Source organism: Neopelma chrysocephalum, unplaced genomic scaffold (genome assembly GCF_003984885.1).
Source record: "Neopelma chrysocephalum unplaced genomic scaffold, ASM398488v2 Primary Assembly neopelma1_75, whole genome shotgun sequence".
NCBI lineage: Eukaryota > Metazoa > Chordata > Aves > Passeriformes > Pipridae > Neopelma > Neopelma chrysocephalum.
Genome location: NW_020897736.1, coordinates 8,046,528 through 8,072,030, shown reverse-complemented (window position 1 = coordinate 8,072,030; position 25,503 = coordinate 8,046,528). Strand labels below are relative to the sequence as shown.

The 25,503-nt window shown below is 41.5% G+C and overlaps 1 protein-coding gene across 1 annotated transcript in view; it reads left to right on the top strand.

Annotated features, from left to right (window-relative positions):
- AGBL1 (ATP/GTP binding protein like 1) overlaps positions 1–25,503 on the top strand; it is a 249,726-nt gene that overhangs the window by 155,780 nt on the left and 68,443 nt on the right. Inside the window, exon 20 of the mRNA XM_027688705.1 lies at positions 9,797–9,957. Within this exon, the coding sequence (XP_027544506.1) occupies positions 9,797–9,957 (161 nt within the window). The remainder of the gene's footprint in view (positions 1–9,796; positions 9,958–25,503) is intronic.

Below are 25,503 nucleotides of genomic sequence, written 5' to 3'. Positions count from 1 at the left end.
CCTTTGGACTCTGCAGGCCTGTAAACCCTTGTTAGCAGTCAATGGTGTTGTTTCACCTGAAAGGACCTTCCTGATGTTTGATTTCTGACTGTGGAGATCACATTCCTGGGACTCATTGCAGGATGTCCTTCCTAACCCAAAGTCTGAATGAAATGATTAGTGATTTGCCCTTGAACTGCCTGATAAAATTTCCCTTTGACACAGCTTTCTCATGTATTCTGTAACTTTGTATGGTGTTATTATATTACTCGTTCATTTTGTGAACCTATATTAAATCAGAGCAGACATCAAAGAGGGTCTGCAGTATTTTTGCCTGAATTATCCTCAGTGTTATCAGCCATTCTCCTGGTGGGTAGTATAGAGTATTCAAAAGAAAGAGGAAAAAGGGGTCATATTTTCACTGTTATTGTCCATTTTTCTGTTAAATGTGACAAGCAGCAAGAAGGATCCTGTGTCAGAATGATTATGCTGACACCTGTAATAAAACAGCCAGCGAGCTCCTTGCTTGTACTTCCATCCTCCTTCTTCAAAGGGAGCAGGCACCGGGCTGGGGGAAGCCCTCTCCTCTGCAGTGTCTCTTTCCTCTCTGATCTGAGCTGGGCAGAGATGCTTTTTGTGCTTTCCCATGTGCCTTTTGGCTCGGAAAATCAATGACTCCTTTGTTGTTTTAGAAGTGCTAATACAATAAATTGTAGAATCATAGTTGCTTCCTGTCACTGATGCTGAGGTGGTAGGGAGGGATAGGTGGGAAGGCCGGCTTTGATGGTGTTTGCTGAAGATGACCAAAGAGAATCTGTGATATGGAAAAAAGAAATTAGCCTGGGGGAGCCATTTATAATTTAGGAAAAAAAGTCTCAGGTAGCTCTTGAGTTGTATCAGAATAAAGGGATGGATATAGAAAGCATGTAAGGTTACATTAATGAAAACTGAAATGGGAGAGGGAGGTGCAGAGCTGTGGATTGGCCTGTGTATTTACTCCTCACCTGTGGGGGCCTGTGTGAGGACCTAGTTAAGTAAGTTTTTAAGGAGACCAACACACAGAAGTCCTCAGGATAGTCTCTTCTGAACATGTGCACGCAATTATTCCACCATTTACTCCATGGCATGAGAGAACCACCAATAACAGAACCACAGCAATGGAGTAACAAAGGGATAAGGAAACCCAGTTACTGGGAGTATTAATAGTGCCTTGTTAATATGTTTTGGGGGTTTTTTTAAAGAGGTACAGGAGTTAGAGGACAAAAGAGAAATTAGCATATCAGTTTTCCCCCATGGCTTTCAAGGGGGAACTTGGGCTAATATTCATGCAGAACTGTAATAGTGGGCATCACAGATGAGTCAGAGCTGATGAAAAGAGAGCCTCCTACAAAAAAAGGCATCAAAAAATTTTTGGACTTATGGAATAAGAAACAAAAGGGACTGTTTCTGTAGTCAAAACCTAGTTAAAAGGCTGGGAAAAGTGGGTAGAATACATAAATCAGCATTTGGATGAAAAGAAATTGCTGGTGAGGTGACTCCAACTACCACTCTGTGAATAAGTGCTGGTCAATATTTATAATTTTAATGACTGAAAGGCAAAAGGAACAGTAAGATAATATGATTTGCTCCTGGCAGCTGATACCAATTATGCAGTGGGAAGGAGGACTGAAAGATTGTGACTAGAATGGAAGATGCAACATAAGCAGTGGCAGGGTGCAACATGTTTGAAGGAACAGTTTAAAGCATTCAGACACATGACTGGGCTCTGAATTAGCTCTAACCATTCAGGAAAACATAAGTAGCTATTACAAAGACAGCTTGATAAAGATGTCTGTACCATGTGCAGCAGTAGCAATAAAGAAAAAAAGTGAATAAGATGCCTGCACATGTGAAGAAAGAGATAGACTTGGAAGATGTTCTAATATCCCTGTAGATGAGAATGGTAATACCTCCTGTGGAGTACTGTGTGTGTTATGGGTCATTTCTTTGTAAGAGACAAAGCAGTGATATAGAGGGGCTAGAGGGAGCAGATGAAAGTGTTTAGTGGCCTGGAAGGCAGCTTCAATACGGGGAAAGCATTAGGGATACTGGAGCTATTGAATTATAAAGGGAAGGAATAAAGCGCTACAGTGCAGAGAGCACAGCAGTGTGTGGCAGGAACACTGAGAGCTGGGCTGGGGGAGGCTTTGCAATTTTGGGGAAGTTTGGAGGCAGTGTAGCAGGGAGCAGAACCCACCCCACCGGGTTCTCCTCTGCATGACATTGCTGCCAGGCCAAGACAGGTTTCTCTGCTTTACTACTCTTCACGGTACACTAGTGTGGGAGCAGAGGGATGGAGAAAACGTGGGGCAGAGTGGTACCGGGCTGGAGCAACAGAGGTGATGTCTGAGTCATGCTGTGTTGGCTTCTCACTAAATATACTCTAATACCTCAGTCCCTGTGTTGGTGTAAAAGTGAGAGATAGCATGGTCCTGGGGTCTAACTTTGGGTGGGGAATTAAAGCACACCAGCTTTGCTGTGTCATTTTGGTCAATATGTATTTTCATCCCCTCTCTGATCGAAAGAATAGCAGGTACTTGTTAATTTAAATGCTTAAAAGCCATACAGAAAAACAATGAAGTGTTGTGTAATATAATACAAAGATGTGTCAACATCCCATGAAATTAAGATGCAATAATTGATTCTTTATGTAACACATAATTAACCTGGGGTTCCCCATCGTGGATGGCATTATGAAGACAAATATCTTATGAAGAATTTTTAAAGCAGGTTAGATGCTTTGAGTAGCATCTACATTTACATTAGCCAGAATAAGTACCATAAATCATTTTTTCCAAGGCATGTGATGATCTTCAGCCAGGATTAGAAAATTATTTTACTAGGTAAATTCATAGCTGAAGATAAGACTTGGGTGAGCCAAGAGGCTGCTCGCTTGCCTGTGCACCAAAGTTATTTATACAGGCAAACTTTTAAGTGGAAGAAGAGGGGAAGAAAAGTGATCCAGGGATTAGGCTACCAATTTAGGACTTGCAAAATTTCAACTTCTTGCCTTCCCAGACTGCTTTTAAGAGCTAATGCATTTGACACAGATTCTGAGACACACTTTAGCCCCACCTCACACTTAATCTCCAGATACCTTAGGCTATAACCTGCCTGTGACTTATTCCAGGTTCCACAGTGTTCAGATAGCAGGAAAAAGTATGTATGTGAGAGAAAGTAATGGATAGACTACTGATAAATTTTCGAGGCACCATCAGATGGGGTGATACTGGTTAGCCTGTTTCAAATATTGGGAACATGGTGAAGAAAGGTGCTTTCTTGAAAAAAGCACTTGATTGTCTCCAATACTAGGTAATTGCTTTTCTATCCTTGCACTGCCCCAGAATTCCTACATGACTTGAACAGTTCCCTAGTTCTGTTTTGTGTCTGCCAAGTGGGTGGCTTGAGTATCCTGGTGCAGCATTTGTTTTCCTTTAGGAATTAGCATGCTGGGGTGTACGTGTGTGTTATTATTATTTAAAACAATGGCATTACCTATGGTTTGTGTTAGCTCTAATGTCAAATGCTTGCTCTCTGAACTGTCACTTTCAAGAGATTCTTCTTCATCAGATGCTGTAGGCAGCTTTCTCCTCCTCAAAACTGTCTACAGTCCTTGGATTGGAACTTGAGATTCTCCTGATCCTGTCACTGAGAATCAGTGCAAATTCATACAAAGTGCACAGTTCTGGTGTGGCATATCATTCACGGAGCCTCTTCAGTTCTGTTTGAAAAGACACTGTGGGATAAGGTAAAAGATTGCTCAGTGTCTGCAACGAGAGGGATAAGCTGTTGATGCTAGTCCAGGTCCATCCAGGGACTAAAAATAGGTCCCTAGTGTGTCACACGGTAATGAATGAGACAGAAAACCAATGTACTGCTCAATTTTATTGCAAAGCAAGAACTCTGCAAAGCATAGCATCTGCCTACATGGTTTGTCTGCGTAGGGTGAAAAATACCTCGTTTCTCATTCTCTTTTTGTTCCCAACATGACCACCTTTCACAATTATGGCCCACGTGAAAAAAGTCTGTTCAAGAAACAGTCTGTCAAAGCTGGGCTTTCTGGTGCCCTGTACCACCTTCAGTCTCATACACCAGTTCAGACCAGGTTTAACAGCATCCAATGGCCATGGAATTATTCCCTGTCCAACTAGTACCTCTGTGTGTGTGTGTACAGTCTTTGAGGAGGTGGGAAGTTAAATCCACCCCTGCAGTTCTGTGTAGTTTGTAAATTGTTGACATAAAATATGAGGTAACAGTGTGTGGGGTAGAGTGGCCAAGCAAAGTATTGAGCTCATGTGCGACACTAATATAATTTGACTCTTTCAACACATGATGAACCTGTCATGTGCTGAGTCATTTATGGGAGCTGATTAAGGAAGGGAGAAAGGATGCTGGGAGAAAACAGAGAAAGGAAGCAGCTGTGGAAACACTGTGAGGGAAAGGTGTGGAGATGGAAATGTCAGACAAATAACTTGTCAGTGGAAAGAAGGAGAAAACCTCTCCCCACAGTAGATCTGGAGAATTCATAATCTAAATAACTGTTTTTCTGGAGAACTTGGTAACCAGTTTTTTTTGTTAAATCCCCAGTTCTCCTATGAGCAGTTTGTTCAGGACACTTTCTCCAGCAGATTGGAGGAAGCAGATATTTCATCTTCCCGTTTGCTCCATTCCTTGAACAGTGTTGCCTGTGACGTACACATCTGTAACAGCCCATTTGAATGATTAAAACAATAATCACTTCTGGGCTTCTGTACTGTCAAAGTTTGCTTGGCCAAAACACCAACTGAGCTCAGCAAAAGTTTTGTGAGGGGATTCAAAGCGAGCTGGGCCTTTTTTCCTCACCATGTGGCCAGAGTTTCAGATGTAATGAGGACAGACATTCAGAGCAAGGCACGCCTCTCCAAGGGTGTGAAGATGGTCAAGGTTTCCATTAGCTTTCTTCTTGCTATCTTTCCTCTGTATCAGCATCCACTGACCTCAACAACCCTTCCTTCTTTCTCAACCTTTTATCTCTCCCATCCTTTTATCTTCTGTGTCTAACTCCAGTCCCTCTCATCTTTCTTTCTAGAAATTCCTGCTAGCCTATTTTCTTTCCTTGCATCCTCAGCCTTTTCTGCTCACTTAATCTTCTTGAAATGTTTTGGTCCAAATAGCCATCCACATCCCCTCCACTTCATCTATTTTGAATGTTGTACCTGCTGCTTAGGGATCTATGGGGCATGAGGAAACCTGGCTTATTCCCTGCTGTCTTGGTTGTCTAAATAACCACTTTTCCAGCAGGTGTCTGCATATTTTCATTCACAGGGGCTGAAAGGACAGTAACCTTCAGGGCTGGCTCAAGCTAAAATTAAGGCTACAGACACTAGGCACCAAATGGTTCATTCATCTCCCTGGTTTGTCCTCTAGAGCCTGCAAATGCTTTTGATTAGTATTCTGAAGGAGAGCTCACTGATGGAATTAGTGAGAAACCAGACTGTCAATTTATTTATACCCAGCCTTAGGGCATAACCATTGTGCATGTGTAAAGCTATTGAGATGCAGAGAATATTCTGTAAGCGTGTATGTATATGTGTTGACTGGAAGTGAGTTTGCAGGGAAAAGCTCTTGCCCCAAGGACTGAACAGTGACCTAAGGTGGGAGAGCCACTGAAGTGACTGTGCTGAATGCCAAAAGCCCCTTTTAGGAAACAATTGATCCCTCTGAAATTTTCTCTCTACCTGTATTTATTAGTATCTTCCAGTTCTAATTTTATTGTATTCCTCATTCCCCCTGTGGATAAATGTCTAATTTAACTCCTGGAGTCTTTCCACCTTCTTCAACAATATCTGTGTTGTAGAATTAATGCTGCCTTTGGCTGATGGAGTATTTAAAGAATATGAGTAATGAATAACAAAGTTTTTCCATTTCATTGTCAATTAGCCTGGGAAGTATTTTGAGGACAAGTTGAGAAATATTGGAAACATTTAGTTGTGGATATTTATTTGATGCATCAGCACTGCATGAACGAACTGTTTTTCCAATACAATTTGATCAATTTTGTTTAGGAAAATTTGCATTGACAATGTTGTGGCCAAATGATAAGTCTCTTTTTCCTCCTTTTTTTTCCTGCTGCCCTGTTTTGTATTACAGACAGTGCCAATTAAAAGATACAGGTGAGCATCCTACTGTCCCAGCAGTTACACTAGCAACAGTTTTGTCAGAAAAGGAAAAAATGAATTTGTTTAACTAGACCAAGTGCTGATTCATTTACCTGATTGGCTGTGTTGCCTACCTCTGAAATTTGTTGCTTGCCATGAAAAATAAATACATCTCAAACTTGGACTGTTATTAGGCATCACCTCCTGCCCATTCTGTCTGTTGCTGTATGAAAATGTGAAAAGAGATTAAGAAAAGTTGTTCAGCTCCATTATTCTCTATAATAGCCAGGAAACAATTAACCTATTATCCCTTAACATGATGTCTGCAAAAGATTATTGCATGACAGGGCCCAAGGGACCAATTTGTATTGTGCAGTGGAACGCGATGCATCAAGCTGATGCTGGTCCAGGCTGCTACTTCGATGTAACAGAGAGCAAAACCTGTGTGGAGATGTGAGCTGATCATCAAAGCAGGATGGCTTAGTTAGCATGTTTCTGAGGCCGGACTAAGGACTGATAAGCTGGTCTGCAGCTTTCTGGTGCAGGGATGCTGTTTCCTACTTCAGAATTTGCTTAGGTTCTGTTGGCATGGGAGATTTTGCACCATGCTCCGCTGCTCACACAGATGTGACCAAAGGAGGGGAGAGAGCTGTAAAGCATCATGCTAGAGAGAAAGATGGGGTCACTGAGAATCCAGACTGGCAGGACACTGCAGGGGAGGTCAGGCAGGCTGTCAGGCAGAGCAGCTTCCTCCTGTACAGCTGTGGCAAACTGACTGTGTGCTGGCACTACCTGTAAAACCGAGACAGCTTTGCTGTCATGGAAGGTTTGCTTCCTACCAGCTTCTTAACCAAACCAAAGTGCACCACTTCTACCCTTCTTTTCTTCTTTCTTGTCTTTATTATAGAATATTTTCATAACTGTGAGTTATGAACTCTAAGCACAATCTCAAAATTTTTACAAATTTTTGTGCTACGTGGCTACAAGGGAAATTCCTGGAGATCGGGATTCCCTTTCAGCAATGCAAATGGGACTGATTATTAACCACTACACCAGCTTCTGACATTGCTGGCAGATGCCATCAATATTGTTAGTTCAATATGTCATCTCTAGCCTACATCTTCAGTTTAATGGTGTTACTGCTCTTCACCTCCAGCTCCACCCTCTGCTGAGAACTGAGGAGGGACGAAGGAGAGGGAGAGAGTGATCTGAGTTAAAATAAAATGAAACTCTGTCTGTGTTTGAAGTGCATAAAATGTGTTAACAGGTAATCCTCTAGCTGAGTTTCCAGCTGTTACTCCTGAGCTCTCTGGTATCAAAGCAATATGGGTCCATCACACAGCAGCTAACTACAGTGCATGAACAATTACTGAGGCTTCTGAGGTGTATTACAATTTTATTATTATTATTTCTCTGCTCATAGTTTCTTAAGGCCTCTTCATATCCTGAATAAAGCTCTAGGGAGTCATAAAGCCACAGGCTGAGTTTTAGCACAGTTACTATTCACGTCTCCTGGATTGATAGCTATTTAGTATGTTACCTTAATCTTGGAAGCAAGACCCTGAGATGAACCCCAGGGAAAGCCTCAAGATGTTCTTTGTATTTTCTGCCCCTGAGAAAATAACACTCTTGCTGTGGAAATGACATATTTTCACTCGGAATTGTCACCACTTCTGCCTGCTGATTGTAACTCTGCCACACTAAAACATCTTAAGTCTTTTAAAGTAAAATAATAAAGCATTTAGGAATCTATGCAGAGCTGCTGAGCATTCTCTTTGTTTTGTGTTAATGACCCTCAGTTTCTATAAGCTTCTCCCTCTGTTTTCTTCTTATTATTAATTATTGCTACATTATACCCGGACCTTGCTGGGCAAAGCTTGCAGCGAAGGTAAAGAGGAGGAGAGAAAAAATGATGTCAGATATTTGCTCACCACGATAAAACACTGAAGAGAGTGTTCTGAGTAAAACTCAGTTTTCCTGAGGCCCTAGACCCTGTCTAGCTATGTTTTCTCAGATTGTCTATGTGCTCTTCTGTGCAGGTCCTGCACTTCACTAGTTGTGCAGCCACTCAGTACATATTGGAGCTCTAGATTATGTTCATCATAATTAGGGGTTCATGCTTCGCTCACGGGGCATCAGAAAAGAAAGTGAATTACAATATCATTTCCATAGGAAAACTTATTTGTGATCACAGAAGGTGTTTTTTGTGCCAGACGATATTTGCATATGCTGGACTTGCTAGAGGTGAAATAATGGTGGTGCTGTCCAAGTAGTTTGTGTCCTCTAACAAAAATGTAGCAAAAAGCTTTGCAAGAGGACTGCAGAAGTTTTTGGTAGAAATCACTTCTTTCTTCCATCCACCTGTCTGTTTTTGATATAAGAAATAATCTTTCAGCTATTCAGAGCTGCTTGGTCCCAAAGCATTTTATAAATACAACAACTTCATTAAAAAAAAAATCAACATATGATTTCTCAGTCCCCTGTCATGGATTACTGGACATGTACGGCTTCACTACCCATGAGGCGTTCACTAACAAATATCTAGCAGAGAGTCAAGTGCAGGCTGTGCTGGCATGGAGCTCACACCATGCACAAGGCTGGGGCCAGGACTTAATTTGGACTCCCGAGAGTTGCCAAGGAAACAGCCTGGGAATGGAGCTGGAACTCTCACAGGAGGTTGGCTGCAGAGATGTTTTGTGCTGCAAAAACACATAGGGCTGGTACTGGCAGAGGCAACAATTGATCCAGCCCCTGATATGTTAACATTAAAGAGTGCATGTGATGCAGTCACTAAAAGCTAAACATGAGAGATTTTACAGTGTTAGTTTCTTTTTGGTATATCTGATCCTTGTTTGTCTCCTGACCTCCTCTCAGCAGATGCATGAAACTGCCATTGATTACACTGACTTGCTCCAATGTCGGCCCTTGGTGCAAAGATCTTTGCTAGAGCTTTATTTTTTTTAATTAGTGAAAAGACAAACACAGACTGTTCATAATCAACAGGAATCCACAGCTTGGAAGATGCCTTTCTTGAAAGATGATGTTGATAATCCAAACCCTGTTTGTGCCATCAGCTTTTAACAGACTGAGAAATTCCTTAGAGGTGTTTGTTATTTTGCAATTACTTTGCAATTGATTTTCTTAAAAAACAATTCATAACTTGTTAAAGATCTCTTCCTCCCTTTTCTCCCCTTGCCCAGTTTCATTTTCCGTCTTTGCCACTGCCCAGTGTTTAGAACCTATTTTTTTCCCCCACTGCTTAGGGAGATGACTTGTCTACAAAGAGAAAGAAAAACTGAGTCCTGATGATTTGTAAAAGTGGATTTACAGTTGTGTTCTTTTGGGTCCCAAGTCTAGCTCTTAAAATTACTTCTTTTGCAAATGTAGTTGAGGTATTTAAACTACTTGCCTCTGTTTCCCCATTTGTAAAACACAGGCTATTTTAGCTTCTGGAGACCACGTGCTGTCAGTTAACTTACAAAGATTCTCTAGGGGAAATTTCCGTATGTAGGAATCACTAACGAACCCCTGGTTCAGAGAAGGAGGGAAACTAGAAGTTATCCTGCAAAACAAGCCTGACCCTTGTCATGTACCTGCAAAATGCACATTTAGCACTGAAACCTTCTGCCTCTCTCCATTAGGGCCTGCAGCTGGGAACTCAAGAGCTGGAGGAGATGGGAAGCAAGTTTTGCCTTGGGTTGCTGATTCTGCACCTCAAATCCCTGCCCTGCAGCAAGGAGGTGATGGCTCAGGCAGCACTCCTGCTAGATCTGGAGGAGGAGATAACAGACCGGGCACAAAGGTCAGTCCTAGTCGTATATAGAGCATTTTCCTGTGGGAATCAAGTTTGTGGGGATATGCTTTGGGTTTAAATCTGCAGAAATGGACTTTCCTTATGGCTGAGATTTGCATCTTGCGAACTGCAGTGTATTGAGAGTAATCAGAAGTGAAGATGTAAATGACTCCTAAAGAAACTACTAAAACAGTGGGTCCGTGCCCTACAGCCAACCTTGTGGAGAAAAACAATGAAATAGAAGTACCTGGTTTCCATTTTCCAGTGATTTTCCATTTTTCTATCCAAACTGGTTACTGGAGGATGGGGATGGTACTGCCCCAGAAAAATGCCCAGCAGGAAACATTTTCCTGCTCACTGGGGTGTCAGATGGGGTTCTGTCCACACAGATCCTTCATGGAGAGGATCTCTTATAAGGGTGACACTTTTTAAGTACTGCAGCGTAGGGAGCAATTTTTGCAGACTATAAAAGGATTTTAATAACATGATTTAGAAACTCTAGGCCTCATTCTGCAAGATTAAGTGTAATCTAGCTCTTTGAGGTAGCACAAGGAGGTCACCAGAGCCTCACAGCTTATTGCTGGTATATCATTACATCAATGGAAATTATACTCTGCTGCTTCCTAGACTAGACCCACCAGTTTAAGAAGAATGAACTGTTTGTAGTTTAAAATTAGTTCTGTTTTCTTCTGGTGTTACCACAAAAGGGCACAGTATCCTTGCATGCTTTCTACACTCTCTGCTTCAGAAAATGAGTAGGTGTGAATGAAAATACCTACATTTTTATGTACATTTGCCAAAGTAGAGTCTGATGTGGGGTTCTTCAGTTATAACACAGATAAAATCTGGACAGTTACCTTGTGCAATTTTTTTCTTATGTGCTTTTCATGGTAAACAGTGGTGGCTTTGAACAGCTTGCAGACTACCCCTATTCCAGAAGTCTGCACTGTCCTGGCCCTAGGAAATTGTATGCACAATGGATATTGAAGTTGAGGTAATGGCTCTTACTGTAGCTAATGTGAAAGTGTGTCCCAAAAAATGTCCTGCTGAAATATCTAGAAAAAGATACAAATATGAGTGATTCTTACAAGAGCAGTATTCACCAATATCAAGAGAAAAGTACTAGTGTTGCTCAACCTTGACAAGAATGCAAGCTTTATTTAGCTGTTAGGTGTTTATTTTGTAAAAATCAAGCTGAAATTAAGCTGTGAGCTGTGTGAGGCATCGCACAGTGCTCATGTTAAATACATCTATTTCAAACTAATGTGTTTCCTATATATCAGTCTGTGAGTGCCCATCTCTGTAGTACTCTGGGTGACAGGTCAAGCTGTGGAACAAGAAGTTAATCCAGCACTGGATAAAGCTGACTCCCAGATGAAATATCTCATTGAAAAGGTACAGAGATCAAAATCTGTGGAGCCAGAGGTCTCTTCTGTTGTGAAATCCCTGCAGTTCATGTCCTGCATTTGTCTCTCTTTGCCCTCATGTCTGGTGTGCGTGGCATTGACTTGGCGTCTCAGCATCTCCTCCGACAGCAAACGTTTTCACCTGTCAAGGTTCATAACTGTATATGTCTTCTAATTTTCCTCTTCAGGCTCTTTCTGCTCTGGGTATGGTGCAGCCTTATGCTTTCACCGCTGCTGTGAAGGGGATGAAGGAGCAGGGTGGACCCTGCCTGCTTCCCTGGAATAAACTATTTGCTGTGCACTTTATAGAGCTCTCTCAGAGTCAGTGGTCAGTAAATTGGAGCGAGGTAATAGCTGTCAGGAAAGTGACTGGTCTAATGGAAGCGTCCTGTGTGAATGGGAGATTTCTCACACCAGATCAGGTCCATTGTATACAGTGTACTGTCTCCAGTGAGCCAAAAAGACATGAAAGAAGCCCTTAGAAGACCTAACTAAACGCAGTTTGTTTGGTACATAGGCAAGAATGTCTTCCTGTCCCCACTTCACAGTCTCTCTTTCCCCTAAATTGTCAACTACAAATGGAATCATTTACAAGCATGAGCGTGGTAACTCTTGGAATAAGTTCAGAGCAGAGGCAAATAGGCAAAGTAGCTGAATCCGAAAATAAGGGAGAGGGGCTGAACTTCCATCAGTGGGGCTGTACAGCTATTGAGACAGCAAAGTATTTCCCTTAAATTCAGGAAATCCTTGGACATCATGAAGTCGGCCTAACAGCTCTGTGTCACTGTTTTCAATGTGTCTGTATGGCAGCTGTCTCATGAACATGCCAAGAAGTGGAGAAAAGTACAAGATGCAGCACATATAGAATGTGTATTAGAGCTACAATGTGTGACAGCAAGGAAGAGGGGTTAAATTGCTCTGGGTATTAGTTGGTGTTTTAATTAACAACCTGGGCTCCTGGCACATTGCATATTCACTCTCATGCTTATTCTGGCACTATCCACCCTCATGTTGCACAAGACCTCCTTAGGGACTGAGTTGTTGTGGCTTTTCTTTTCACAAGGGATATTTGAGTGTTTTTCTGCATCAAAAAGCCCTTTTCCCACCAGCATTGAATAGAGTTGGTCTTATGGACCACTCTGCCAAGGTCAAAGGCCAAGTACGTGGAGAATTTTTTGGGCTTTGCAGCCACCTTCATAAAACAAAGCCAAGTGTCAAGTGCTCATAAAAGCAATTTATTCTACCCTCTCTGACTTTTCCTCACAAGACACGATTGTCATGCCCTAGGAAGAATTACTGATTTTGAGTTTCCAGCATCCCCCCATACCTTGCAGTCAATTCTGGCATTCAGAAGCTCTGTGCTGGGAAAATGAAATACAGCTTGTACTTCGGACATCATGTTTTTTGATAATAGGTTTCATGCCTCATTTGCTATAAAAGTAATTAAGTTTTAAGTCAATGCTGTCCAGGTAGCTTCACATTTGTCATGACCACAAGGAGGATGGGAAGTGACTGTTCACATAAAGCAGGTTTGAGAGAGAGAGAAAGCAAGAGCAATCCCCCCTCTGTAGGTATCGTCCCCTTCTTCCTCATGGTTTGAACTGATGGTACGTTCCTTCATTTTCTTTTTTTTCTGCCCTCCAAGTCGTGCTAGGAAATGTTTTACATATACTGCAGCAATTGTAGCCATTTGTTCATGAGACATCTGTGTTGACACAGGCTTTTGTGTAGTCATTTTCTGCTGACTCAGATATTACTCATCTTGTGCATTTCTTCATTATTTCTTACCTTTCTTAAGCAGAGCCAAATCTCTCTCCAAGCCAGATGGGGAGGAGATATGTCTAGCTCTGCTATTAATCAAAAGCAGGCAGCTTATTCATTGTTCTGGTCCTTTGTCCAAATGTAATCTTTTCATTTTCAATACACTGAACAGTTAGATTGCTCAGCGCATGGGTGGCAAATCCAAGAATTGACAAGGATTTGCAGATCATTTGGAACTGCGCTTGCTGTTCTTCTGTACCACATTGATGCACTATCATGATCCTGGATAGTATTGAACTGCTGGATTTCACATCTTTCTCTATAGTGCACCTTCCCCTGATTATGGCTGAGCAAGCAATTTCTCTCATCTTTTAAGCTGTGTGGCCAAAAGGTGATTCAGATCAAATTAAGGTGATTTTGAGGAGATGAAGGAAACAAAAAAGAGGACAGTTCAAACCACAAAATAATGCAGATGGAGCAAAATGTGCATGCTTCATCTGGGACATCTTCAGTACATCTTTGAATAGCAGAAATGTGGTGTTATGTCTGCGTGCAGTGATGGAAAATGGTTCCCTTGCCTGGTGGTTTTGACTGTACAAATTGAAACAAATTTCAGCTCAAGGGTTTAAGTGCAAAACCGTACTCAACCCTGCAAAATACCCCATCACCTCTCAATGAAGGCTGTGACCACAGCATGCAGTCCCGTGAGGCAGACTGCACAGTTGGGCTCTGGGGAATCCTCTGACATATGACTGAAGGCACAAGTACTCTTTCATGATTTAGTAAATCTAATACCAGCAGGAGTTATTTGACCATTTTGATTCAGATTTCTATCTGACTGAAGTTTCATTTTTCCATGAGTAAATATTTGGTGCATTTTTAACCTTGATCACCTGCAGACATCAAATACTTTGTGGCAGCTTTCAGAAGAGGAGGTTGTTTATTGATTCCATTTCTTCACTTAGTCACAAATTTTATTGTTGGTAAAGGAATGTGAAATTTCTAATGCTATATGAGCATCTCTGGATGTGGTATTCCCATATTTGGATGCTGAAGAGAAAAGTGCTGTGGGACTGCACTTACCTAAGTAAGCCAAACTACATGTTACTATGGCAGTGCAGAACATGGGGCAAAAAGGGTTTCTAATGCATTTGGTATAACACTTGTGAGAGCACAGTCCAACATTAATGCAACGTGACAGGTGTAAGAGTCACTGAAGCTGGGCTTTGGAACAGTCTCACGTTGCTGTAACCATTTAGGATCAGTTCAGGAAATGCCTTAACTTTGACTGTTTTCATAACAGTCTCCAGTGATTTTTCATACTGATGTTGCAAAAGAGTGGTACCTTCTCACCCTGCCAGGATCTGACCTAAAGAATTGCTGCCTCTGTTATCAAGAGGAAAAGACCTCAGAAACTGAGCTTGGATCTGTTTCAGGTTTTAGATTTTATTGTTGTTATATGCCTTGGTAATATTGTTTTCTAAATAAAAATGTGAACCTTCTTCCACCCACCCCTTCATCCTTCTTATCCTGCAGTTGTGCCTCTCTCCTTTGCTATTGTGGGAATATGAGCCCAGAGAATTCTTTGGAGGTTCAGCCAAGCAATACAGCCTATAATGAATATATTTGGTATTCAGGAGGCTTTCATGTAGCTGTTCACAGGTGAGCTGCTGGAATTCAGAAACTTTTCATTAACACTTTCTGGAGCTGTCCCTATTTTCCTCCTATTGAATTTTATTATTCTGAAATACTTTGTGAGCTGCATAGCTTCTGTTGACTGTTATCAAATGCCAGCCCCAGCTACGCCAGGCTGGATATGAGTATTCATGCTTACTTCAGAGGTAATTAATTTATCATTTCTTAGCTAATAATAGCAATTTAAATAGATGCAGAAAAGGAAGGAGAAGAAAAGAACAAATGGAAGGGAAAGCTATCATAGAAGGAACTTCAAACATGCACAGAAGCACTGCTTGCTATCGTATCTGTCTGAGGTTATTCAAATTACTGTACTTGTACAGATCTGACTGGACTACAGATAATGAACTTGTATATATCCAGCAGAACAAATGGGCTCTGCAATGCCCTTTCTGTGAGGCATATCACTATGGTGCTGTCTGGTATTAGACATTTTTGTATTGATTCGGAGCATCTGTATTTCTGTGCTGCTGTCCTTTTCCCTTAAGATCTAACTCGAAATATGAAAGCAACTGGGGCTCTTCACATGCTGGGGTAGGAAAATAAAGTTAAAGGCTATCAGCGGTCCAGAAGTGATTCCCATTTATGGAGTGTTTCCCAAAGGAATGCAATATGAAGGATGTACTGTTTCCTCTGAGATGGCCCTTATAGAGACCAGGATAGTGCTGATACCAGAATAGAATAGATGTTGTTTTTTCTAAGATGATACAAAGGATGGTGAGAGGATCAGTTCTGTTTATACTATTGGTCATTTTGAATGCAGGCAGAGGTGGGATTTCAGACTGAACATGTCACAGGTCCAGTGCTGAAGAGGGAGGTTCAGAGGACCATATATAGCCTTAGATAGACTATATGTACACTGCAGCAGTAGCTGAACACTGGTTGCATTTGATTTGGGGATCGGGCACAATAGCAGGAGGAGACAACTTTGTCAGTGTAACTCTACTGATGATCCCTGTCCTTTGCTTTCAGTTGTTTGACATTATTAAGAGGATATGGATGAACAAGGTATAACTGTGGTGGGAGTACTTGTGTCTTCAGGCTGTTGGGAACCATGGATAAACAATAAGACTCTTTCAAGGATCTTGATTATTTACTATTTCCTTGGGGAATTTTTCCAGCTGGTGTTCCTAGAGTTCCAAAATAACCAGGCACTTGTGAAAACCAGAGAACTGTCAGATCTTTCATACCAGTACACACTACAGGACCTTCTTTCAGGCAGGAGAAGCAATGGAATGACTGAGTTGCATGGTAGTTAGATGAAACGCACTTCCAGCCTTTTAGAAGAAAGCTCATTTTCCAGGAACTTGTGTATTTTTTCTCTGAGCTGTTCTCTTTATTGCTATTGTTACTTGAGGTGACCTCTAATTAATGTGTCCGCAGCTCCCACCTGAGACTTTTGAGTAACATGGTCATGTAGGTGAAAATTAAACTAAGTTGGCTGGCCTGTGTTTTGGAGAGTTAATCATGTGACGTAGAACACAGGAACAAGAGACTTAGATCTGCATTATCTATATTAAACACTTCACCATGTAGAGTTCTACCCTCTTGGATCCAACACAACGGTTCAGATGTCCAAACATCACAGAATTTAGAAGCAAACCAAAATGAATGCCAGTGATCTGTGAGATGGCACAGAACAGAACATCTCACCCATCAGGTGCATCAGAACCTCATAGTCCTGCACAGCAGGATGTGGTGGAGACAGTAGTGCACACATTGCCACTGTCTAAGATAGGTTACCTGTCATCAGGGCTACAAGGAGCTGAATTCCCTGTAAAGCTACCACTGGGACCCAGTTTTTGACCAGATCAGATGTTTGCACCTGTATAAGTTATTCAGACAATAAGAGCTAAAGGATCCCAAATTATTTTGATGTAATGATGCTCATAGTCTCATTGTGTCCTCATCGCTGCCTCCTTTCTTTGCAAGGGGAACACAAGAGCAGAGATTTCTGCTTTCGAGGCAAATACTGTGCTGCAGGTCCTTTTGCTCTGATGCCCAGCCTACAAATGAGAGCCTGGATAGGCCTCCTGTACTGTGGTGACAGCGTATGGCTGCTATCAAGGAGCATATCAAAGAACTTAGCAAGGCAAATGAGACACTAAATGGTTAAAAGGATAGAGAAGGCATAGAAATTCATAATTAAAGCTGTCAAGTTGCAGTAAAAGGAGCGCATAGCCTGGAAGGAAAGCGGGTGGGCGAGCAAAGTGTCATATTTGCAGGTGAAAGTTGGCACTTGAACAGCATTTTAAAGTACTCCAAAGCCACCTCCACTGACACCTCAGCTGTATTGTATATTCTGTCAGAGGCTCCGGCTGTTCAGTGTATTGTGGCTGTGACTCACACACAGACTCTGCCTCTTGCTGCCTCTCTAGATATTGTACAGGGAGACGTGGCAGAGGTATTGTGGGAGACGTGAGATAAATACGTGCAGGCTGTTGTTCCAGGGCCCAGCACACATGTGTACCAGTGTGGATGAGTGCTTATGCACAGAGGTACAAATGTGAAAGCCAGTCCCTTGTAACCTCTGGTAATTCATTGCATTCTCTCAGAAGCCATACGGATTTATTAGGACGTGTACGTTAAATGTGATGTTGGCAAAAAGAGCTTGTGAGAATTAGAGTGGAGCTGAGACTAGAAGAATGTGAGGGGGAAGATGCACATGAAATTAATACTTAGCCTTTCATTTTTTGTCTGCAGAGCAGAAATATACTTGAGCTAAAAATCCCAGATGAAATTCAAATGAATGTGGAGAAAGTTCTCTTTCAATACAAGATGGGGACCCGTTTCTTTTCGGCCCTGGTCAGTCTGTAGCACTTAGCAGTGCAGCACAGTTAAGGAATCTTCTCCAGGAGAAGTCCAGGTCAGGGCACTGCCACTTTCTCATCACTGTCACAGTGCAACATGAGAAGTGTGGGACTAATTCCAGACTGGAACACTGCAGATGGACCTGTGATGTGTTGGAAGGACTCAGTGTGCACATGGGGCTGGAAATAGTGGTAAAGAAGTGGGAAAGGATGTTAAGAGGTATAGAGGTATTGGCAGAATGCTATGGAAAACTGTGACTGAAAGAATTGGATTGAGATACAATGACCAAAACAAGTGGGAAACCAACTCTGTTTCTCGTGAACTTTCCCAAGGAAAAATTGTCATTTCCTTCTGTTCTTGGGTCTCTGGGAAGATGCTGAGGGTTCAGGCAGTTGCTGTCTGGACCATGAATGCTAAAGGAAGTCAATGTGCCAGGGCAAGGGCTGCTGTCAGAGCAGGAGGGAGAAAGAACAGTGTGAGAAAAGAAAAAGCATTCCCTTTGTGTCTATTTGGGAGTGTACCCTGCCCTGTTCCATCTCGCATTCCTGTTTCTATTTGTTCCTGAGAAAACTTGTGGGTTTTAACTGGAGTAAAACTTAAATTTCTGGAAGATCAAGTTTCATTTTTAGAGTAACAGTAGCATGCTTTATGGTTAGACTTTAAAATGTATCCCTAACTATTTAAAAATATGTAAACAGCAGCTTTATCTATGGCACATTATTCACCATTTAATCTATAATGGCTTCCTTTTAAGTGTTAACAGTTATTTACTGCCTTAAATCCCTATTTCAACATGAGTTTGAGGATTTGGACTTGTAAGGTAGAATAAGCAATAGAAGTAGCTGAATGCCAGGAAAAGATTCTGCTATCAGGCCAGTATAATCAGAAATTAAGAATAAGGGGAAGAATAGAAAGCATCTGTTCTCTATTTCTCTGTCTAATCTATTTCTTCTGTCTAGTCTACCCAACAAGTTTTTACATCATGCTATACTTCAGAATTTTTTCTGAAGATACCATTTTATAGCATCCTCCAAAAAGTACCAGCATCTCATTAAAAGATAAAAGTCCTATGCAATTCAAAGAGAAAGTAAACACCCATTTCAAATAATAAAACTCTGTCTCATCTTCCATTGAACTGCAGGGGGCAGCCAAGATTTTGGGTAAAGAGTTGCTACCTGGATTTATCTTGTCAGGTTTTTCCTAGACTTAATAGTTATTTTTTTGTGCACAACTTGTGTTTTCATTTATGAATAAGTGAATCACAAGTGACGATCCAGTGTAGTATTTTAATACAGTCGAGTGTCCCTTCTGTCAGTGCTCAGCACTGGAGATTTCAAAGAGGGATACAATAAATTTCCATAGTGGACAATTACAGAATGCCCCCACCTCTGGGGGAATGACTTTCTGTCTTCAGATAGTGATTTATTTATACCTGGGAACATGAGAATTTGTAGCTTTTCAGAATAATTAGAATAACAATAATTCTATCTAATGAAATGTTCCAGTGCTCTCATTTTCATGACTGGTTAATGCTTTCTGAATCTCACATTGCTCCTGGCTACACCCTGCTGTCTTGTGAGTTTTATAGATTAGCTGCATGTTGTGTGGAAAGAGAGAATATTTCCTTTCATCAGCTGGTCTTTCACCTTTGTAAATGCACCTTTATCCTCTGCTGTAACACAGAATAATTGGGAATGCCCAAATTGCCAGGTATTTCATAAACAACTATCACCTTCCTTCTCATGCATCTAGTCATGAAAGATGCCTATTTTTTTTAGTCTTCCTATGTCTCTAAATATTTTTACCACCTGCTTTGGACCCTGTTTATTTATGTGGTACTTTTTTAAGACATAGGAAGACAAGAATTCAGGATGGTTTTTGCTAAGGTAAGTGTAGCATTTGTTAAAGTAACAGTTTTGTAATATTTTCAGTGCTGTCCATGTGCCTTGTCATTGAGGTTTATTATTTTCAAGAAGCGTGGTAGTTTCCTGGATGAATCAGCTCTATCCTCACCTGGTTTGATGAACTGTATTGGAGAAACAATTTTACCTTTCAGCAGTTGTCTTGGAAGATTATTGGCCACAAACAGGGTTGGTGAAGGACACCAGAGTGTGAGAGTGCATGCCAATAAAAAGTCATGTCCTTTTTTGAGAACTTTTAAGTTTCAGTGTTAATGTGTCTGGCCTGAAGATAGTGCTTGCTCTTACCTAAATATCCCAGAAAGGACCAAGTAGAAAAGAGACAAACAAATAGATGAGGATGTGATGCTGATAGTTTCTGTGTGATACAGAACAGGGATCAAAAGACAGAAGGTCCCTGTTAGAGGTGGAATTGGAAGGGTATGGGCAGGCCGAGACTCAAACCCTCTCCCTGCCTTCCCCTGCAGCTTATGGAAGGGATTCTCAGTACTACAGAAACTAATTTCAGGAGCTCAGGATTAAAAATAAAAGGGTTGAGTGGAAATATAAATAATGGATTAGGCTGAAAAATTGGTTTAGGCACTTTGACAATGTCTCGGAGGTGTCTTTGCCCCTTTCAAGGAGAAACAGATTGGAGACATGAGATGCAGAAACACAGCTTTTGTTCACTTTTCTCTCTCATGGTTTAAAATCATATCCAAGCTCTTATTGTGCAAATGTACTGTTCAGGATCAAAGACTTATCTCTGAGCAGAGAAAGTCCTTGGAGAGCAAGGCCTGAAGGCTAAGCCTACAGTGCTGCTGCAGCTGGCTGTATCCTAGTCTGTTTGAGAAATCTAGTCATGCATGACCCAGCACCTGGTGATACAGTGAAGTTGGGAGCAGTGTACCCCATGTCCTTCCATAATGTTTGATCTTCGTTCCCTCTGCCAGCTCAGGTCCCTCTGGAGGCCATGGTCCATCAGGAGTTTACCCTCACCAGTGTCAGGTGTCTTTAAGGCTCTTCTGTAATGCAACATCTACTACTTCCTGAAGTTTCTCAGAAATGGAATACTCAGTCAGAGGGCCTGGAATTTATCTGAGAAGGGATAATGGATAGGATCAGTTGAGGTCTCTGCCCTTTTCAGTATATTTTTCCTCATGTTTTGTTTCTGCCATTTCCATCCACTCACAGTGTGACTGTAATAGCAACCAGCTATTGGGATAGAAGCAATAGAAAGATCTTCAGTGAGACTTCAGAGCTGATGCCCTGCAGGTATGACAGGGACAGCCATGAAAGCAGTGCACCTGTTTGCATAGAGATTTCTCCTGGCTTGTGGTGCTTTCCTGCCTTTACTGCATCTCTTTGGGCTGCTGGATTTGTGTGCCAAGAAGGCTGCTGTTAGCACAGCTCAAACACCTCACAAACAGTGGTGCCCTTGATCCGTCATTAAAAATGTCCTTGACACACTGTGGCATCAGAAGGAAGGCTTGTGATGCTAATTGCTGGCAGCACTGTTCTACCATGGATGTTACAGAGGAAGCCCCAGTACATTTTGTTTTACTTTTAGGGGAGGGGAACTGGCTTGCTTTTGCTTCTCTCTTTTTTTTTTTTTTTTTAAAGTGTTTCCCTGCAGGGTGTGTAGAGACCTGTGAGAGAGGAAGGTGACCTTTCCCATCCCTGTAGTTTCTGGTGGGGGTTTTTTTGAGGTTTTTTGTTGAGTTTGGTGGGATTTTTTGTCATAGAGTGATGTTTCTGTGCACTTTGCAGCCTTGCAAGACTGTCCTCTTAGCTGGATCTGTGCCTGATGTAATCAGGCAGAGTTTTCAACTAATTCAAGGCCTTTACGCCTTCTGGGTGTCCACCCTAACCTCCATCTTCTCTATGGTAGTGGCACAAGTGGGCAAGACAATTTCCCTTCTTGTTTGCACCTTGCTTTTCTATAACTTGCCTGTGCTCTGTAAAGATTCAGAAAATAAAAGTATGCTCTTGTTTAGTCCCTGATGATGGGTCAAAAGTGGAGATTATTAGGACAGGAAATGTGTTTGCACTCTGCAGTCAGAAAAAGAAATTCACTGGAACTAAATTAATCATGAAAGAGGCGCAAAGAAGAGAACAGATTATCAGGGAATTAATTCATTAATTAGATTCATACCAAAATTCAGAAGACGGTTTTCTTCAAGGTAACAACCGAGTTCAAAGATCAGCAAGGGTTGGTCTTGGGGTGCTCACTATTTTACATCTGAATTCTGTATGGTTTTATTTTAGCCAATATTTGCCTGGTTATAATGTTAAATCAGAAAAGCTGCAGGAAGGCATCCAGCAGCTGGCATCATCTAACCACAAAGTGCAAGGACAGAAGCTGTTATCAGCCCACTCACATCACTAAGCTCTGGTTCCTGGTGTTAACAGGAGTGTAGGAACCCCCTCTGTTGTGGCACCTTGCTATATTTAGAGCTTGATTGCAAATCCTCTGGTGAATAGCAGCTGCTTGTTGGTGAGTGTTTTTTCCATCATGAAGGTGAGCAGAAACCACACGCAGGTTTAAAGGGAGGTAAAGTGCTAAAACACTACCCTCCATGTGGCACTCCTCAGTTCACTCTCTTTGTTCCAGTTCTCAATGGCAGGGCGGGATGGAGGTAAGTTCCTACACGCTTCCAAGTAGATGGGGTTTGGCTACAATCTCCTCGCTGTTGTAATGAGATGCTTCTCTACATGATTCTTTCTTAGGCTGGGCTGTAGCTTGGACACATGCTTAATTTAGCACCTACACAGCCCTGTTCCTGTTAAAACAGGATTTATGCTGCCTGTCTTGCTCGTTGCACTTTAGCATGAGCCTGCTTGCTGTGCAAGCGAGATGTGCCCGTGTTGCCCAGTAAAAATACTCTGGTGAAGGAAACATGGGAGAAGGAAGAACTCACTTTGCTGTTATCTGGCAGTCTGTGCTGCAAAATCCTGCTAGGTCCCTTCGTAGCCTTCATAGTGAGACCAGCTGCTGCCAGATGCCATGAGGTCCCTGTCACTGAGCTGTGCTATAACACAGGCCACGCTGCTGCAGTGGAGCTGGTGATCAGTGTTGAGCCCGGTTTTTGTAACACGTTTTTAATGAACTAGCAAACCACAGCTAAACACTGGCTGAAATGAGAGTGAATCCATGTGAGAAAGGCCCCCTGCTTTCTCACTTACCCTTTCCTGTCTTCTGCTTTTGCTAAGCCTCAGCAGGAACGCAATCAAACCTCACTCGGGAACATCTGAGCTGCCTATTTGCCACTTAGGACTTCCCGGGTAGTGAAGTTTCCACATTGTTTATTTAGAGTTAAGTGTTCTGCTGGGTCTCTTATCATTTTCTGTAAATAACAACTGTCCTCAAATTCTTCAGGCTGATTACTGAGACTGACGATCTGTGTGTTTTGAGTTGCTGAGCTGTATTAATTCCTAATATACTATGGTTTGTGGATGGGAAAACTAATGCATTGAGGATGTCACAAGAAGGAAAAGCCAAAGGATTTACTCTTCTTGGACACATGAGATACTCTGGTTGTGATGTGAATAAATCTTGCAGCAGCAACAGTGCCTAAAGTGTTAGAGGAGTCTGCCTTTGAAATCAATGTGACAGAGATTTTATAGCACCGGAACAAATTCATTTTTAGAAGATGAAGGACACTTTATTTTTACGTACCTGTAGCTTATCATGGTAAAGTTTATTCTACTTAATATTATAGTTGATGGCAGAGAGAGAAACATACACACAAAGAAAAACAACATCCAAGTCCTTCAGGCCAACCAAATGGATTCATAACTTTACTAACCCTCTAAAAGTTACATATCTGGCCATGCCACTTTTTAAGCAGTTTCTTTACTGTCACAGAGAGCAATTCATCATATCTGTCTTACAGACCATTCATAGGTTCTACTTTTATTTAGTAGCAGGATAACTAACTAGGGAATGCTATCTCACGAGAGGGAAGGAAAAAATAAAAAGAAAAAAAAGAGAAGAGAAGGCATATTCTAGGACTGTAATCTCTTCCCCTTTCTGTTTTGAAGTCTAAAGCTCTTAGTATCAGAGTGTGAAAGCTGGAAATGCATCCCCTTAGATCCAATGGAAAGACACACACTACCAGACATAGCTAAAATGCAGATGGGAAAATGAATATCAGGTCCATAGATTATATGATTATACAAAATTCAATCCAGAGTTTACACTGTGATCACTCAGTCCTGTGTAATCTACACCAGACTGATGAAATAGCAGCTTGTTCTGTGGATGTGACCCAAGGCAATTGAAAACTTCCTGGTGCTTTGGAACAGGACAAGTTAAAAATGCAGAGTTCACATTCAGGGAGCAAAATATTTCTTATTTGTGCTATTAATACAACAAAATGCCTTGCTGCTTATTTTGTTTCCTTCCTTCGGTCACAACAAAGGAATGTTGCAAGTGGCTCCAAAAAAACAAAGCCTAGAACAGAAAAGAGGTTTAGAGAGAAGAGATTAGATGAAATTGGTAAGAAAAGGATTCCTGATGCCATGTTCCCAGCTCAGCCTTCTGAAAGGAAGCCCTCTGCTCCTGATCTGTTATGATTTAGTTGGCAGCTCTGCCCAGAGTGGCCTCTCTCCTTCATCTCTACTGGTATAATACCCAGAGATAACAGCCCTGCCAAGCCTGGTTGCTGCTGATGCATTGTACACAGCCTTCACTAATCTATTTGTGCCTAACAGCTCATCAGTGAAAGCTCATTCTAATTCCCTTCCTTCTGATCTTCTATGGACTTCTGAGAAGGAGTGAGTTTGCAAGAAAGGAGTGACGTGTGATGCTCCCTTGGTGTAGCTGTAGCACGAGCAAGTTTTATTCAACCTTTCTTTTAACACTGCACAGTTCAATCAGGGCATGTTGATACAGACTTGTACCTCCTCATCTTCCTGTCTTTTGACCTTACAGTGATTGGCTTTTTTCTCAGTCAGCAGAGACTGATTTTTCCTGGTTTGGGAGCCATGTGCCTGCCTCCCATTTCTGATATGCAACCATTCCTGCTATGGTTGGTGTAAAATGATGAAAGTCACCCAGACCTGACCTCTTACAGCCCTTCTGCTCCTTTACCTCTGCTCTGACAGTTGGTATGGAAATTATTCCTCCTTATATTATCATTGTATGGAATGAACTTTTAACTTAGTTTGTGTTTGTATAAAATTGGAGGAGTTAAGGGCTGGCAGAGATCTCTACAGGTCACCTCTTTCCCACGGTGAGGATCAATTTTACCTATATAATTCCTGGTATGTTAGTATAATCTTTTTTTAAAGAGCTTTAATGAGTGAATTACCAGACTCTCTCCAAATAATCTATTTCAGCTCCTACCACCCTTATGTTTTCCAGGTATCTAGCTTGAGCCCTATCTTGCTACAGGAAGTCCTTGACAGTCATTTTTTTACCTATCCAGCCTAGACATAGAGAACTAATTATTTCAATGTGTCCTCTGGACTATTTTTAGTTGAGCCAAGTCCTCCTTGAGTTGCTTTGTCCAAACTGGAGTCAGATCACTAGTGGAGATCTTAATAGTGCTGGATCAAGAGAGAACGGATTAATTTATAAGTCTTGCCAGCTTACATTCTTTATACACATGCAGTATTGTATTTGAATTTTTGTAATAGAAAGGAATGTGTGGCTAACATTCAGCTTGTAATTTTCAATAATGCAAATCAGGTTTTTTTCCAGTAGAAATGCTACCTTATCACTGCTCCTCATTTTGTGTGTTTGTAACATTGATTATTCCTGTCTAATTGAAGTAACTTGTACTTGACCCTATTGAATTGCAACTACTTTTTTCACATACATCTCCAGTGTGTCACAATTATTTTGAATTTTAATGCAGTCTTTATCTTACTTTGGTTTCATCTGCAAATTGAATTAATGTACTTTGTATTTCATCTAAATCTTTAATGAAAATATTGAATTGTACCAAATCCATGTCTGAGTCCTGCAGAAACTCATT